This window comes from Pimephales promelas, chromosome 25, assembly GCF_988280905.1.
Source record: "Pimephales promelas chromosome 25, fPimPro1.hap1.1, whole genome shotgun sequence".
NCBI lineage: Eukaryota > Metazoa > Chordata > Actinopteri > Cypriniformes > Leuciscidae > Pimephales > Pimephales promelas.
The window spans coordinates 19,347,815-19,365,260 of NC_142793.1; the positions used below are offsets into that span (position 1 = coordinate 19,347,815).

The 17,446-nt window shown below is 38.9% G+C and overlaps 1 protein-coding gene across 1 annotated transcript; it reads right to left on the reverse strand.

Annotated features, from left to right (window-relative positions):
• Nucleotides 1-942: 942 nt before the first annotated feature.
• On the reverse strand, nucleotides 943-16,971 carry hsd17b12a (hydroxysteroid (17-beta) dehydrogenase 12a). Its single transcript, XM_039658112.2, has 11 exons — nucleotides 16,653-16,971; nucleotides 8,070-8,116; nucleotides 6,855-6,930; nucleotides 5,128-5,235; nucleotides 4,765-4,829; nucleotides 4,638-4,682; nucleotides 4,361-4,395; nucleotides 3,860-3,941; nucleotides 3,386-3,451; nucleotides 2,640-2,789; nucleotides 943-2,010 (listed from the first exon to the last, which is right to left on the reverse strand). Exons 1-11 carry the CDS (start codon nucleotides 16,828-16,830, stop codon nucleotides 1,903-1,905), a joined length of 960 nt encoding a protein of 319 aa, XP_039514046.1. The 5' UTR covers nucleotides 16,831-16,971; the 3' UTR covers nucleotides 943-1,902.
• Between the last annotated feature and the right edge of the window lie 475 nt (nucleotides 16,972-17,446).

Here is a 17,446-nt window from a genome sequence, read left to right on the forward strand (position 1 = left end):
TACTGGAACAGGAGAGATGCAGGAAAAGGCCTGCCGGTATGGGCTTGAAGAGGGCGATCACCTTCATCAAGGAGGGAGAAAGGCCTGTTTTAACCAAACCATCAAAACCCAATCTCCTTCAAAACGCCAGGTCCTGGGAGATGAGGGTGGACGTGGGAAAAAGGCTGCAATTCCCAGGGGTGGTGCTCACAGCCCTCCGTCCAGACATTGTCTTGTGGTCAACAGAGGGCAAGAAATAATCCTAGTTGAGCTGACGGTGCCTTGGGAGGAGGGATGTGAGGTTGCCCATGAGAGGAAGGCCTTAAAGTATCAGTCCCTTCTTCAGGACTGCAAGGACAAGGGATGGCAGGCCTGGTTGTTCCCAGTGGAGGTTGGCTGCAGAGGTTTCCCCGCTAAATCAACCTGGCGGTTACTATCAGCTCTGGGCATGGATGAAAGAAGGAAAAAACAAGCAGTACGTCGGATGGGGGAGGAGGCAGAACGTGCCTCCTGCTGGATATGGAACAGGAGGGAGGAGGAAAGCTGGAAGCCAGGAGCAGATGGGCAGTGACTTGGCCATCACTGCCGGCCCACCAACCGGAGGGTGTTGTGGTTGAGGGCCGAAACACCCAGTGAAGGTTGTGTACCACCTGACGACATCTGCTCCTGGCAGAAGGCTACAGTTACCTACAAGGTAACGGAAGAAAGCACCCACTAGGTGTATGTCACAAGTACTGGATTTATTTGTATTTATTTTACTAATATTTTATTAGTATTTTAAAATACTAATAAAATAATAAAAATAGTATTTTATTAGTATTTTATTAAGATTTTAGTATTTATTTAGTATCAGTACAGACATTAATAGAAATATAATAATTAAGGCCTTACCATTTTTATAAAATGTATATATATATATATATATATATATATATATATATATAAAAGACAAATACAACATCATTACAGAAAAGTCATTTTTATTAACAAACAAGCACTTCAGAGTGTCATGCATCAGTAAAGCAGCTCATTGTGTTCCACTCTTCGACACTTCTGGAATGAGAACATTCAAGTTAAACCAGGGGCGACTAATGAGGATCAACCACCTGGATGTTTCAACTTGACTGGCACTTGTCCATAAACAATCATACAGAGATCCAAGCTATTGAGGTAATCCTCAAATCCATCTTTGGATGAAACCCAAGACAAACTGGTGACATTCCACCACACCTTAAAGTCTTCAGCAGAGAAAATAATGTAAACGTGCATTAGATCTCCTTTCAATAATCGTGACCAAGTTTCATGTTCTATAAAAAAAGGCACAAGGTTTCAATAAACCAAAACTGACAGGTAAACTTCCAGCCTGAAAAGGCCAATATACAAAAACACTTAAATCGGACCTTTGGTTTTATATCGATACAGTACAGGATTCAAAAATTAGCCACCATTGATTTGCTAAATATGATAAATTAATGATAAGAAAGGACAGCACCCATTTATCACTACAAGGTATGATTGCAAACAAGTTTTTTGGCAGTTATCAAGAAGAGTGCAAGTATATTATCCAAGATAAAAGGAAATATAAATCTATAATTAGTAATTAAATAAATAGAAAACACCACCACCATATAAATACGCCCCTGCTTACAACAGCAGTGGTCACAAAACCCACCTCCAAAATGTAATACTTAGTTTACCCTATAAAGAAAGATTGGTCCTCCCATTTCAGCAACAAGTCATTATGGGACATGAGCATGTCCAGATATTTATATATATAAAAAAAAAAACAAAAAAAAACGATTGTGTATTATAAGAGGAAGCACTTCAAAGACGTGAGATCCAAAATGAATCTCAAATCTCAGCACATATATATTCTATAAAACATCTTGTCCTGTTTGGTTTCCATCATAGAAGGTCCTCGACCTATCGCAGCTTTCTCCTCCTGAGGTATCCTCCGCGCTGGGACTTGTTCAAGCGCAGGCCCAGGCAGATGACCAGCTGGATGGGGGCCAAGACAGCAATCACCCAGCCCTGCGGGACACAAAGTTAAGAAACAAGGTTAGCGTGACAAACTTGCTTAACAGGTAGGTTTCCATCCACCTGTTTCAATCTGTATTTGGGATATCGCATTAAAAGAAGCTGGATGGAAACTGCGAAATGCACATTAACCAAAAAATGTATTTGATGCACATCAAAAAAAGACGTGACTTTGATGGGATGGCAGAATGACAAATCAGTGGACTGATCTTTTTGCACAGCATATGAAACGCTGTTTTGGTTGTTCTGAAATGCCTGAGCAAAATCTATCGGTATAATTTCCTCCCATAACTTTCTTACACAACTGCATTCCTAAACAGCAGGTATCCGCCTCTGAAAGCAAGCGAGTTTCGTCTGCGCGCTCTGAAGCGCAAGTCATTTATTATATACGTAAATTATTATATACAGTGGCTTCTCCTACTGTTGCAACGTCCATTTATCTTAGTGATATTTAGCAGAAGTTTATCAGAAAGTGATGATGTTCTCATCGACTCACTGAATGAAAAAAATTGGAATTATCGCATTAAACATTTGCGAATAAAACAAAGTTTTAATAAAGTTAAATCCGCAACTTGAACTCATTTCAATGAATGATTTGAGGCGAGGCGTTCAGGCAGTCGTACCATGACGGCGTGAGGGAAATAGCCGTTGGTCTGGTCCTGCAGTCCCACGGTGTTCAGTTCAGCAGCCACGTAGCGTTCTGGGGTGGGCTTGTCTAGGGTTGGTTTCCTGATCCTCGTCATCTTGGTAGCCACAAAGAAAGGCAGCACACTCTGCGGCAGGGACAGAGAGGTTTGTTATTCATGAACACTTTCAGACATTTTTTTTTCAGTTTAATAGGCTATATAGGCCATGTATGCATCAAGTCGAGTCAAGAATTATTTCTATTTCACTTTTTTTTGGAAATAGACTCGTTTTACAACTCCCCTAGAGTTAAACAGTCGAGTTTTACCATTTTCGAAACATTTCAGCGGATTTTTTGATATTTAGAAGAATATCAATAACCAGACAGTTTCTAGTCTCATTGACTTCCATACTAGGAAAAAATATATACTATGGAAGTCAATGAGACCAGAAACTGTCTGGTTACTGATAGTCTTCTAAAAATCAGAAAATCGGCTAAATGGATTCGAAAACGGTAAAACTCGACTGTTTAACTCTAGGTTTAACTTGGTTGAACTCTTCCAAAAAAAGTGGAGTATCCCTTTAAAAGCAACAGTTGCACCAAAGTGCTGTACAACAAAACATTGAACATATAAAAATGTAATTTCCTATATATAAATATTAGCCCTACTTTTCCCTCCACTTAATAATATTTTGCTCTGTAAAATTGCACATTACAGAAGTAGCATTTAATGACAGTTCTCACCTGGATGATGATCCCTTTGCTCTTGTACTCTGCATGAAGTCCACGAGAGAAGTAGTCCACAAAAGCCTGTAGAAAGATGACGAGTAAAAATCATTCTCAAAAAACAAAACAAAAAAAAAAACTACATTTAAATCAATTTCTGAATTTAAGCATCATCACATTATAATGTACAGTATGAAAAAAAATGTATACTCACTTATATTTTATACTCAGATTTGCAAATTAATAGTGTTATTAATTTAATGTTTTTAAAAGATTCACTTTAAGTGAGCGTTAGATGATGGAAAAGGTAATCTAAATGTAAAAATAGAAAAAAAAATGTGCACAAACTATTAAATATACATTGTCGACCAAAACTAATACATACAATACCACTAACATTGTAATGAACAAATTAACTTCAGAGTGTTCCATATAAAAAAAAGATTTTATTTCTTTCTGAAAAGCACTGATTTTTCCTGTGAGGTAACTTGCCTTGGTGGAGGAGTAGATAGTCAGCAGTGGAAGGGGGAACATGCCACTGGCAGAGGAGATATTTAGGATGACACCTTTAGCTCTGCAATGGATAAAAAACAACAACTATTTCAACCGATCACGTTTGACACTGACATCAAATAAAGTATTATTTCCAGCTGTGGAAACCTGAAAACAGCCCTCACATCAACACACGCCTAATGATGGTCGCCATGCGTGTTGCCATGGCACCAGTTCTCATGCAGTACCCCTGCAGCAGAGTGCTGGGGAGTGCAGAGGGTTGGACCTATTTGTAAAAAATGTGCCCATCTCGGTTATTGGCCCCAGAGTTGCATGTGACTTCAGAGTAGCCAATCGGATTAGTGCATTGTTGCTTTTCAGTGGTTTGGGGGGGGGACACTCAGGAGGAAAAACCCTGTTTTGAAAAAGCTGCACTGAATTCCCTTTTAGTGTCAGCGGGCGTGTTAGGAATTCCAGCGCAAATTAAACATCAGGACTCACCTTGCCTCCATCCTGGGCAGAACCAAACGAGTCATCTGGCAAAAAAAAAAAAAAAAAATCCAAAATGACATTAAAAATCTGTAATGCTAATATTTCATTCGAGAGAGAGAGAAAGATTGTGTGGGTGGTGAACACCGCGTTGGTGGAGATCAGCGAGAGAGAGAAAACAGGTACAACAGGAGTACATCAAAGTGGTCATGTTGCAGTACTTTCTTCATTTTAAAAATTCCAATATGAAATTTTTAATTCATGCAGCACAATGTGTTTGTCTACTTACTTGGCACACTGAGGTGATGTTGACATTGATCATGGTGGTGATGAACTGTAAACGGAAATGAAAGGGTGAATTTCTTCACAGTAATGTGGCTACTAATATGTAAACCTCCTCAGAAGTAGTTACTCACGTTTTCCAAATCAGGGATGTGGAGGAAGAATTCAGGGTATGTATAGGAGATTCCCACATTGTTAACTATGGATCAAGAGACAAAAATAAAAGATTAGATGTGGTTGAATGCAACTGTGTATCTGAAACGTTCCAAGAATGACCACTGTGTGGCGATAAAGCATCAGGAATGAGATATATAAAACTCAATCACGATTTCAGGTTTAAAAAAAAAAAAACTCCTTCTGAGAGGATGAAGGCAAATAAAAGAGGATTCAAACACAGACAGGGAATCGTGAATGAAACTTTAGTGCGCGTTAGCTTTCTGACAAGAGGTTCGTGTTACGTTCAAGGCTCTGCTTAGAGAGAATTTTCTTTAACTTACCGAGGATTCCAATCTCCAGTCCAGCAAGACCCTTCTCGATTTTAGGATAAATATCAGCCTGACTGTAGTCCACTGCGATGGTTTTTGTTTCCACCTTATATGTGCTTTCTATAATCACACACAAAAAAGACATTAAACGCAGAGAAAAAGACGCAAAGCCTTTTTTTTTTTTTGGCTGTAGCCCTCCCTCCACCAAAAAAACCCCCAAACAAACATGTCATCATTCCAGCTGCAGACCTAATATTGGCATTGGAGAACACGGTCCAAGATCAGGCATCCCTGCTATTGCTGCTGTTCTAAAAATAACTTCTCTGGGACTTTGCCCATTGCACCAAAACACAGATCTCTGGCCAGCATGGGGCGCTGCGTACCAAGAAAAAGCTGTCTGAGGAACTTCCTACATCTCCCCCCCTCCTCTGCTTGTTTGGTGTGCCTGCAGCAATTAGAATTTATTGTCCAAAGGCTCATTTGTCTAAACACTGTTCCACTGAGTTATGAGAGGAAAATTCCTCTCAGGTCTCGCAGCGAGAAGCATTTATGTATATCGAAGGGTTATTTTAAGAACACGAGCACAAATGAGCTCCAAAGACTTTTGTCCTAGGGGCTTGTGGGATACTGCTATCTGCGACTTATAACACCCTAAATGGAGGGTGATCAATGGAAATGTTAGGTTTGGCAAAGTACATCCCGGTTTGTGACTAGCCATTTCTGTGTGTTGCTAGCATGACTGTGGTACTGGGTTTTTCAGCCTTCTAACCTCAGCAGTTAAGTGCTAGATTTAAAGTTGATTTTAATAACGTTTTATAGTTAAAACATTTTAAAAACTGCATCAGCATAGAGCTTAAATGAGTCCTTTCCAGAGCTGATCATGACTGTAAGACTACCAAGGCATTGTGCATATTCAGTACACACATTGGGGCCAAATAAGTACAAGACAACTCCTATTCACAATCTCACAGACATTCATGATTCATTCATACTAAAAGAAAATGGATGAAAAAAAATTGAAAGTTATAAAAAAAAAAAAAGACAAATACCTTGAACACTTTGAGAAGATATGGGGAAATTCATAATAAATATACTATACAATATTTAAAAATTCAGTGTTCTTGTTAACTAAAACTACTAATAATCCTTTTCAGTAACTGAAATAAATCTATAATAAAATAAACATTAAATTAAAAAAAGCTAAAACAACAATTAAGTATTGTGTTAGATTCAGACTGTATTGTAAAAACTCGGTTTGGCTCATTGCATATAAAGAGATTGAAGAGGAAACTGCTTTCACACCAAAAGCCTCAAATGAATGAGAACAGTACAGGAGGAAACGAGTCATGCTCCACACATCCGACTGGTCTAAATTTGGTCATTTAGCACTTAGTCGGGACAGATGGAAGGACCTTCATGCTATATGTACATCATGTGAGCACTGATCTAACATCCAAGTAATTCACATTTATTAGAGCAGGAAAGGCAAACAGTGGTTCGGCCTTATTCTGAGAAGTGCGGTGCATGACCCCTGGAGCTTGCGTGGACCTTTGACTGTGCACTCCTGCCAGGCTGCATCAGCTCTGCACCGAGCCACCGAACCAGGCCCCCACCCTGCCTCTCAGGCCAGGGATAAAAATAAAGCCCGTTTCATTAACATCAGGAGGACTGTCTGTCATTCACAGAGATGAGCACTGCAGTTTGCCAACACATATACACACAGATGGCCAAACACTGACCGAGAGACTTTGCCACGTCGTCGAGCTTCTCCTGGGAACGGCTGATGAGCATCATGGAGAACCCTCGTCGAGCAAGCTAAGAGAAAGAGAGATTCAATCATCTAATTTACGCCAAAGCATTTTTGCTAATAACTGCCATGAAAACTCCTAAAAGTGATCCATGTCAGATTCTTTGACTATTTTCTGGGCAAAAAGTGGAGAAACTAGACAGGATATTCAAGACTGTTTTTCCTGACTAAACTAAATCTTTTCAAGGGTATCAACTGAATACTTTTTTCCTCAGAGAAGTAGAAATGAAGAGTTCAGATGCAAAAGCCTCTAAGTGCCATTTGAAATTTTCTTCTAGAATGATCATTTTTATCAAGCTTGTATATTTAAGTTCAGTAATTTCACTTAAATGACAATTCATAGGTAATCTTCATTGCCATTTAAGTGAAATTACTGAACTTAAATATACGAGCTTGATAAAAATGATCATTCTAGAAGAAAATTTCAAATGCCACTTAGAGGCTTTTGCATCTGAACTCTTCAAATATTACAATACAATAAAATGTTTGAGAGACAATGAGCTTGACAAATGTAATATTTACAGCAAAACATCAAACGTGAATAGAATTTTTTAAACTATGTAAAAACAAATAAGCAAGTTAGAAAGAAGTTTGCAGAGCTCGTTCTGTTCTGGTTTATATTTCCACAGCATGAAGGTAAGATCTTACTGATTTATGAATGAACCGCTCGTTTTAAAATATTCCCGATATACTGACATTTGTTATGACATTCGATTCAAACATTACAATACTTTCGTTAACTGTACCGCAAGTAAATCCACGTCCAGAAATCCACGAGAATTCTGAACGGCACGGCAACCGTGGCTCAACCAATGGCGTGTTTTGGGGTGGGGCTAGCTGTTTGACCAATGACACATGAGTCTATTGTCTGAAGGGAAACCTGTTTGAAAGCGGTCATGCTTTCACATTTTGCACAAATGGCGGATCACTCCAATTACTTTTAACCGTAATGAAAAAGCCAAAGACGTTAGCTTTGGAGTGAGCAGTGACTTGAAAAACGGTACGAGTTATGAGGTAACAGGTCTTTTTCCACCAGTAGTCTTCTAGTCACCCTCCTTCTCTTGGCCTCAGAGTGAAACCTCTGTCTTGTGATGAGTCACTGTGCTTTCCGTGGAGCGAAGAGATAAATAAGAAGAGAAACCCTTACCTCCTCCGCATAGGATTTCCCAATCCCATCCGTGGCTCCCGTCACAACTAGACAAAGTAGAAAGAAATAGACAGGATCAGTTTGTGTAGTTTTTTTAACCAAAAATAAACTTTTATTTTAAAATAAAGGGTCATTCAGGGTAAACAGGTACTGATAGGTTCAAAACACTTCCTATATTTGAGCTTCATATGCAAGATTGTTCAACGTCTCCATTTTTAGGTTGATTTCCGACTAACATTTTCAAAACAATTCTTTAACGTTTAAAAAAAACCCCAAAAAAACTCAGATATAAAGCGAACTATTGGCCATTTCCAAGTTGACTTAGAAAGTTGACCAACAACATCGAAATATTACGCTGTTGTTACTATACACTAATACTAACAAACCCAACATGGTAACACTGAGTCAACCAATGGCGTAGGTTTGGGGCGCCCAGACATAAATAGTGTCGGACCAGATCCGGACCACATGGTTTGTCGGCCATGTTGCTGTCTGGGGAGATATCTGTTTGACCAATGGCAGACAAGAACAGCGTTCAGGAAACTGGTTACTTTTGTTGTTGCTTTTAATTAGATCTTATCAAAATTGTTAAAATGCTTTTTCATATTACAGCTTGATATAAAAAAAAAAAACACCAAGAAAGCCATTTGATTTTCTCAAAGCATAAACACCGACTCTAAAGCCTTTTCAAAACAATTGTCATTTCATAATTCCGAACAACAACACTGCCTCAACCAATCAATGAGTAGGGGGGTGGGGCAATCTGTGCTTTATCTATACATACGGACAGATGTTTGAAAACGGTCATATTTTTTGACATTTCATTTTCTGATACTAGCAGCACAGAAATGACACCCTTCACATTTACGATTATGCGTTAAATGCCTACGCAATTAAATATTACTGATATAACTAAGAGTATCTCAATGTCCCATAATGCTCTTCTTTTACAAAACACACATGGAAACACAAAAAGCAAGCAATAAGACAAAATGTGTGATGCTGATCAAAGTGTGGCATGGGCAGTGGTCATTGGCAAGAACAGGGCTGTGGGGGAGAGAACGGGGGGTTATGACGTCTGTAGAGCACGACAGCACAGGAGGGGTGAGGAGGGATCCTGGGGGCTGCTAAAAATAGAAACCAGAGGGAGACTGCGCAAAGTCAGATGTGGGTAGAAAGTGAGAGAGCACGACAACGGGAGAGAGAGCACTGGATCGAAAGAGAGATGGAACAAAAGAAGGTGATTCACAAGCTCCTTTTCAAAATTCAGCCCAAGAATGAAGCTCATGTTTGTCTCAATGGGGACGAATTACATTAAAGAGATAGTTCAGCCCAAAATGACATTTCTGTCATTTACTCACCATCATGTTTTTTCTAACCCGCCTGGTTTTCTTGTGGAACACAAGATGATATGAGTAATGTCTTCTCTTTTTTTTTTGCCCATACAATGGAGGTCAATGGCCACCAAAACTGGTTTTATTAGTGTTTTGCAGAACAAAGTAATTCAGGTTTTGAATTACATCTTTTTTAACAAAAATCGCAAGAGCTTGCGAGAATATGACTTAAGAAATTGAAAAAAATAACAAGTCAGAACAAATTGTAAATTCTTCACCAAGACATAAAATTTAATTTAAAAAGCAAACGTCACCCAAAAAAAAAAAAAAAAAAAAAAGCCACATATCGGAACACATTCCACAAAAGATCAGCTATAGGCGTTTAACATTTTCCCCAAATGTAAGGAATTCACACACTAAACACAGAGTGAGGAGCGCTTGGGGACAATTCCCAGAATTCCAGGCAACGAATGGGTTAGATGCGTAGGTGGCGAGCACATGCTTGATCACACACACAAAAAAAAAAATCATATGATTAAAAATGTACACAAAATCAACATATTAGTATTAGAGCCAGACCGATAAAAGATTTTGAAGGCCAATACCGATACAAATATTTGTTGGTGTTAAATTCCGATATATCGGCCGATATTCTTTATTTATTTTTTACCCGAAACACGCAACAAAACATTAACGGTTTCCCTAACATTTGTAGTTATTTATGAGTTTTAACTAAAATAATATAATAATGCATTATTGTTGTCACAACAGAACATCAAAATATATTAAAATTCTGATAAATAAAATAATTAGTCCCTACATTGCCTTATAAGCTACCTGCAACCTGGATCAGCAGATTTCAGGATGTGTGGCGCGTTATACACGAGTGTTGCCAACAGGTACGGTGTAGAGTACCCTCTGGTGTAAACTATACAACTCCAACACTCATGAATTGGTTGAAGCGTATTTCATCCGTTTTTATTTTTAAAATATTAACTTATCGGCCATAATAACTGCCGATACCGATAGTTTGGAAAATGCCTAATATCAGCCGATAATATCGGTCTGCCGATAAATTGGTCTGGCTCTAATTAGCATAGGGACCATTCGGAGGATAATTTAATGCAGAAGACCAATCATAAACAGACTGCTGCCCATCAAAACCTCAAGTCTAAAGGTTTCAAAAGTTTGTTTTTGCAGAGAACACCATTTTAGCGTTCCCAATGAGCCTTTCAGTGAAAAAAGACCATTTCAATAATCTAAAAACCCCTTTCCACTTTAATGAACTGTTTGTACAATAGAAAGGTTCCAGGAGTTTTAAATGTTGTTTTATTGGCATCAATGGTTATATGAAGAACCTGAGAGTGTAGGGTAAACAGTATTAGCAAGATGCTACACAAAAGCATGACACAAATGATTAAAAACAGGCCCAGATGCAGCTCCCTTTGCAAGAGAGAGATAGCACGAGCAGTCGTGCTCAGGTACATTCACGAACAGTACGTTCAGAAATACGGAGGCGCACTGGCCCTCCTCCGACTCTATATTCCAGAGCTAAAAAAAGCAGCCGAGTGAGTAAAAATAGCTGCCTCGTCTGGAACAGCCGCAGCACTTGAATACCAACAAGATGCTGCCCGCTCACCCTCAATCTCTCTCTCTCTCTGCATCCCCCAGCAACCCAGCTTATTGTAGAGCCTTCGGTACGGAGAAAAAAGAAAAAAAAAGCAAAAGCTGACCGGCTCTCATGGAACAGAGATAGAGAGAGGACAATCGTGAACGAAAACCCTGCTTAAAGGGATAGTTCACCCAAAAATGAAAATTGTTATTTACCAATTATAAATATGAGATTCTTTCTTCTGTTGAACACAAAAGAAGACATTTTAGAGAATTTTGTGAACGGCACCCATTGACTTCCACATTATTATCTGGTTACCAACATTCTTTAAAATAACATTGTGTTCAACAAATGAAAAACTCATACAGGTTTGGAACAACTTTAGGGTTGAGTCAATTTCATTTTTAGGTGTACTTTTAATAACAGGGGCCATCAGAAGCTAGTGTAGCTCAATTAAAATGAGGGATGAGGGGGGATTCTGCCATCCACATTCAGACCGCTACTGTATGCAATCTGTCGCATCACTCTCTCTCTCTCTCTCAATGAATGAACTGTTCTTGTTCTTGGCTCAGTAGCACTGCAGAATGATAACACCTCCGCCCACTCCCCCCAAAGCAGCATCCAGCTTTAAATAGCACAAACCAGTCACATGGCCAGCAGGAAAAAAAAAAAAACTACACACCAGAGCAGTTCAGCACCCAGAATAGCATCTATACACGGATAAAGGTGGATTGAAGGGAAAAAAAAAAAACATTGTGGGGGTGAGAGGGTGCAATATCAGAAATAGCAGCAAAAAGCCAACACAAAAAGAAGTGAAAAATCAATAGTTCCCCTCGCAACAAAAAATAATAATAATTAGAACAGAAAAGGGCAGAAATAATTCAAAACATCTAAACATAGACCTGGTTTATTTTTGGACGCCAGTGCAGAGGTCGATGTTTTCTTCTAGGGAAGAGATGCATTAAATGTGTGCAAACGTAACACGGAAAACTAATGTCAAAGTACTGTATGAAATTAGCGTCTTTAGGAAAGCGTGTCAATTAAAAATGAAAGCGTGTGGAAATTATCAATTTTAGCCAAAGAGATCCAAATAAACGTCTGCTACACGCTGCTCACAATAGCAGGGCGGAATGGGATGCGAATTGTAAGTGTTAAACGGCAGATGGAAGATTTCCTTTTCCAGGAAATAAATAAATAAATGGAGCAGAGTCGTGACAGAAGAGAAAAAGGGAGGGTGGGGGTCCGCAGAGGGCGAACAAACAGATTCTGGAGGGGGGGTTTGGGGTTCTTACTGAGGGGATGAGCAAGAGATGGAGGATGGAGATAGGCTTAGACAGAGAGGTGGTGGTGGGGGGGGGGGGGGGGGCAATTTTACCCAGCATCCTCGGCTCCGGCACGTGGCAACAAGCGTGTTAGTCACATGAACGGCAGCGTTCTCTTTGAAGACCCCCACCTCTTCAAAGAACAGTCACACGCTGTCATCATTCACGCCGCACAAGGGCTCACACATTCACAAGTTGCGCAGCCGACATTCACTCACATGAGCACGTTTCATTCACATCGTCCCATTTAGCTAACATGAATGGGCTAATGTTGCTATTCACAAACTTGTGCATATACAGTAAGCAAGAAAAGAAACCTTGAGGATATTACTAGAACAAGCTGGTAAGTTGCAACGGAACCGAGAAAGGCCCGGATTTTGAACTGAAAAACCCTTGATTTGAATGTCAAAGCAAGTTTGTGTGACAATTGCCCCCATCCACATGAATGACTGCAGCTCTATTACATAACTCAGATTTTCAAACACATTCAGTGTTCTAAGAAAGGATGAAGTGAGCCACTGGAGGACAAGAGAGATGGGGAAAGGGGGGGGGGGGGGGGGGTGAAGCTCTAATTTTGGCTTCCTTGCACTGCTCGGTCAGCATCACAACTCAGCTGAGAGAAAGGCCAACCTACCTTGTTCACACAGTACAATGCACCAGTCAAACCTAAAAATAACAAGACTCTTACAGTCCAATAATTTTACAGTCCTTAGATTAAATGAGGCTTCTTAATGTAATTTAGGTGGCCTATATATATATATATATATATATATAAATTTTAAACTTAAAAAAAGCTGGGCTGTTAGAACACCTGTTATATATATATATATATATATATATATATATATATATATATATATATATATATATACACATACATACATATATTTAAATTTATAATTTTTTTTTCAAACAGGTGTTGAAACAGCCCAGCTTTTTTAAAGCACACACAGTGTACATAAAATTAAATCTGACATTGATTTAAATGTGGTACTATTTGTATTGCCTTTATATTGGGTTAAAATAATTAAATTAATATGAGGACAACAATCACCAATAATTGTTTTTTAATTATTCTTTGAAAATTGGGGTAAAATGTTCATATTTGTAGTCATAATGCAAGAAAAATCTTAATCTAAAATAAATACTTTGAGCAAAATATTAATTTTATTATGATTTTGGGGCATGAGATTCAACTAGGAAAGCATCAGATTCCTACCTGACGAATCTCAGATGCTTATTGTGTAACAAAAAATAAATATTTTAAGCTTTAGCAGTTATAAAACACATCTGGTATTCCTTATAAAAGAATGTGGTCTGGGTTTCCTCTGTAATAGTATAACTTAACAATACTGAGAGAAATATAGAGAAGCGAAGTCTGATTATTAAAAAAAGTGGGAAAAAAAAAATCCAATCCTACAAGAACATCATGCACAATAACTAAACCACAGGCTTGCAACCATGCCGGTGCAGTTCCTAAGACAGACACCAGGAGTCTCCCGTAAGCGTCTCAGGCCAGGAATGCCTTGTTTTTCTACAGGAACACCACAGGGCCTTTTTCATACATTCCACTTCATGACTCACCTTCAAGCTACTCTGCACATAAGATCTTCAAAAATTCATCATTTTTGACATTGTGTGTCATCATAGTCAACATGCAAAGACAAGTCTGTAAGATAATGCACTTTTCAAAAGAGGAGGCGGGGAGACTGCAAACGCGTCAAAGAAGCAGCTTTTACACTCAAACCGACGTGGAAAGATTTTCGAGATCTGGAAGAGCACTCTTGCTCAATGCGACAAGACCTGTGCGTCTGGACTGACAGGGAGAGGAACTCGTTTTCCCCATCTGCCACCTCTAAAGAGCGCACGTTAATCGAAACAAGTCCGACTGGTACCCTGTTTTTTTGGGTTTCAGGGAGTGCCATTCATCAGCCTCATTTTTGACAGCACACTTACAGAAGGGAAATAGTTGGTGTGGCAAAGCGAGCAGAGAGGTGATTCTTACCGTATATAACCTGCCGAGGAAATGTGTATGTATTTCACTCCAATCAAGACAAACGAGAAATTAAAATGAAACTGAAGCCAATTTTTTTTATTGTGAAATGTCCATGACATTAAAGCAGTTTGCCCCCCCCCCACACGGTAAAACATTTATGATTTGTAATCACACATTTGTTTCTTTTGTCTAAACTTTCTGCAGTTTTTGTCTAAAAAACATTAAAAAAAAAAAAAACTCAGCCAACATAATTTGAGTTTCTGTTGATTTAACCAATCTCTACATTGTATTACATATTTTTTTAATTTCAATTAACTCAGTTATAAGGCAACCAAGTATCTTTAAGTTAAAGCAGAAATATATTTTACAGTGCAAAATCACAAGCAAACTAAATGTAATGCATAAAAAGTTATTTGAATTCTGAAACATGTTTACACCATGAGTGTAAAATAAAGTAAAATTAAAGTAAAATCAGTACATGAATTTAATAGTAACAGTTACCAATAAGGTCTCATTCATTAACCTTAGTTAACCAACAAAGAGCAATTCGGCAGTAGTTATTAATCCGTGTTTATGTTAGCTAATGAAATATACTTTGTTCATGTTAGTTCACAGAGCTAACTATTAAAATCAAATGTTGTATTGGTTAACATTAAATGCATCAATAAATGTTAAAAATTAAGATTAATATAAATGCCATCTTTTTAACAATCAAGTTGTTAAATCTTAGTTTAAGTAGCTAACTAATGAAACTACTATTGTAAAGTGTTACCAATTTAACATGAAAATCAATGTCACCTTCCACAATTTATTGTTTCTATACAGGAAAAAATTAGTTATAATTGGTTTGAGTATTATTTTCGGATTACTTTCTCACTTTTTCATGTTTATCGAAAATTGGCTCTAAATCCGGTAAGTTTGGTCACTTACCTTTAACCTACATTCAACTGAAAACCACATTGCTCACATGTGATGTCATTGGTTCTGCATATCGGTTATCAAACAGTTAAAAAAAAAAAAAAAATCAGTAAAAACTAAACAGGCTGACTTTTACACAAAATAAAAAATGGCTTATTTTTGGAGGGAAGTAGCACAGGAACATTTTATTGACAGGCAAGAAAAAAAAATCCCAAATCTTAAGGCTTTTAGGTTAAAACCTGCGGACAAGTGGTACTTGAAAAATAAAGATATGAGCTAATGTCATTCGATAAAAATAAATAAATAAACAATTTTCTCCAGAATCAGATTCAGCACACTCTGACCATCAATTCGCTCTGAATGTGTAATAACAGAGTCGACCGTTAGGGGCGTTGAGTGCTGGTGCACCTGCTGCCTAAATAGACAACATACTAAGCAGTGAAAGACTATGGCATGATGAGCCATTTCAAAATCTTCCATAGTGTGATGAGTTTTGAAGTAACATTATTGAAAGTGCGATTACAGTGTCTGGAGAAAATCTTCGCGCTGAACCTCAAGGCTTTTTTTAAAATTTGAGCATCACCACAAGTCTCCCCTCACATGCCGCACGTGGTATGGACCCGCATTATAATTAAGATTGGCGTTTTAAACTGCGTCATGTTGCCAAAAACCAACCTCAGTGCCCAAGTGAGGAGATGATGAAGACAAATGCGGCCAAAAAAAGACATCAAGTGGAAGACTAAACCGCATTTTACCCACGAAAGCACTGTGGAAACGAGCGTTTGTCGGGACAAACACTGGCACGCGCAGCCGGGAAAACGGGAAAACTGGATAACTGGGTCAGGCCAGGCATATACGATTGAGGAAAAACTAAAATTTAATAAAATAAATTGATTGTAAGCGAAACATCTGGTTGAATATTAACTATGCGTTTGAAATAAAATATTTTATTTAAAAATATTGTTGTGACAATAAACTTGTCTAATTGGAGGTATTGACCGAATATATTTAGAGCAAGCTTGTAAAAAAAAAAAGAAATATGTCAGACTGAAACACCTGAATGACTCATAGTGACATGCTTTCTGCGCATAATATATGAATGTATGGCGCCTCCATTGACCATACGCATAAAATACTAATGCCTCAATTAGTCTGCTGATTCAATCTTTCCTTTAGAATTATAAATGTACGTGAGTGGTATTCCTCCCTTCGTAAACGATCACAATAACGTGATAAATTAAATCAGATGCGCAAAAAAGTTACAATTATTAGTTCCCTCCCCCCAAATCCATGAAGTTGAGCTTTATTTAGTTTAAGGCTGCGCCAAATGCGCACTACATTTATCCCACCCATGTCCTGCCAGTTCAGGCGCTCAGTCCCAAAGCATGTCGTTCAACTTACCTGCCCATTTTCCCAATTTGGGAGAGATCAAATCCCCGTTTCCCAGCACCCATATCCTAAAGCCAGTGATGACCAAGTACAACAGCCACAGAGTCAGCGAGGCCGTGGTGAGTGCGCCGACCCAGAAGATCGCTCTGACTGCAGGCTGTAGCGTCTCCACCACGGTAAACGACTCCATGTCTACGGCTGGCTGTACGTGGTGGTGGATGACCTGCAAAATCAGTCGTTATGCACTGCTTTAAAAGCTTCAACGTGTGTGCCGCTTTATAAGCAGGTTGTGGCATCACACCCCTACAACTCCTCTAACATACTAGTCTATCCAGATTTAAGTGCACACCTCCCACATACTCCATCGCCGCCCATGCGAGCCCACGTCCATTGTCGATTGGTCGAAACTCGCGTCCGTCAATCGAAACTTACCGTTTATTGGCCACCGTGCGCGTCAATCACAAAGAGCCCATTCTCATTCATTCGGTTGCCTGTTTCAATGGGGTGGGACCCAAAACTATTCCGCGAGAGAAGCGATTGGACAAACATTACGGCAACCTCCATTCAAATAATTTCATTGGTTGTGATTCAGAACTGTTTTTTCTGTTTCAGTCAGGGTTACGAAACCTCCAAACCCACGCGTCCAACGATCACCCCCCACACTGTTTTATGAATGAAGGTTGTTCCTTATTGGCCACGAGGACTCATATTGTCCCGCCCCCGCTGAGCAGTCGCTGCGATTCTATTGGTCGGCACGAACGCCAGTCACATTAATTCAGTCGCTCTGTCACACCAATGAGTCATAC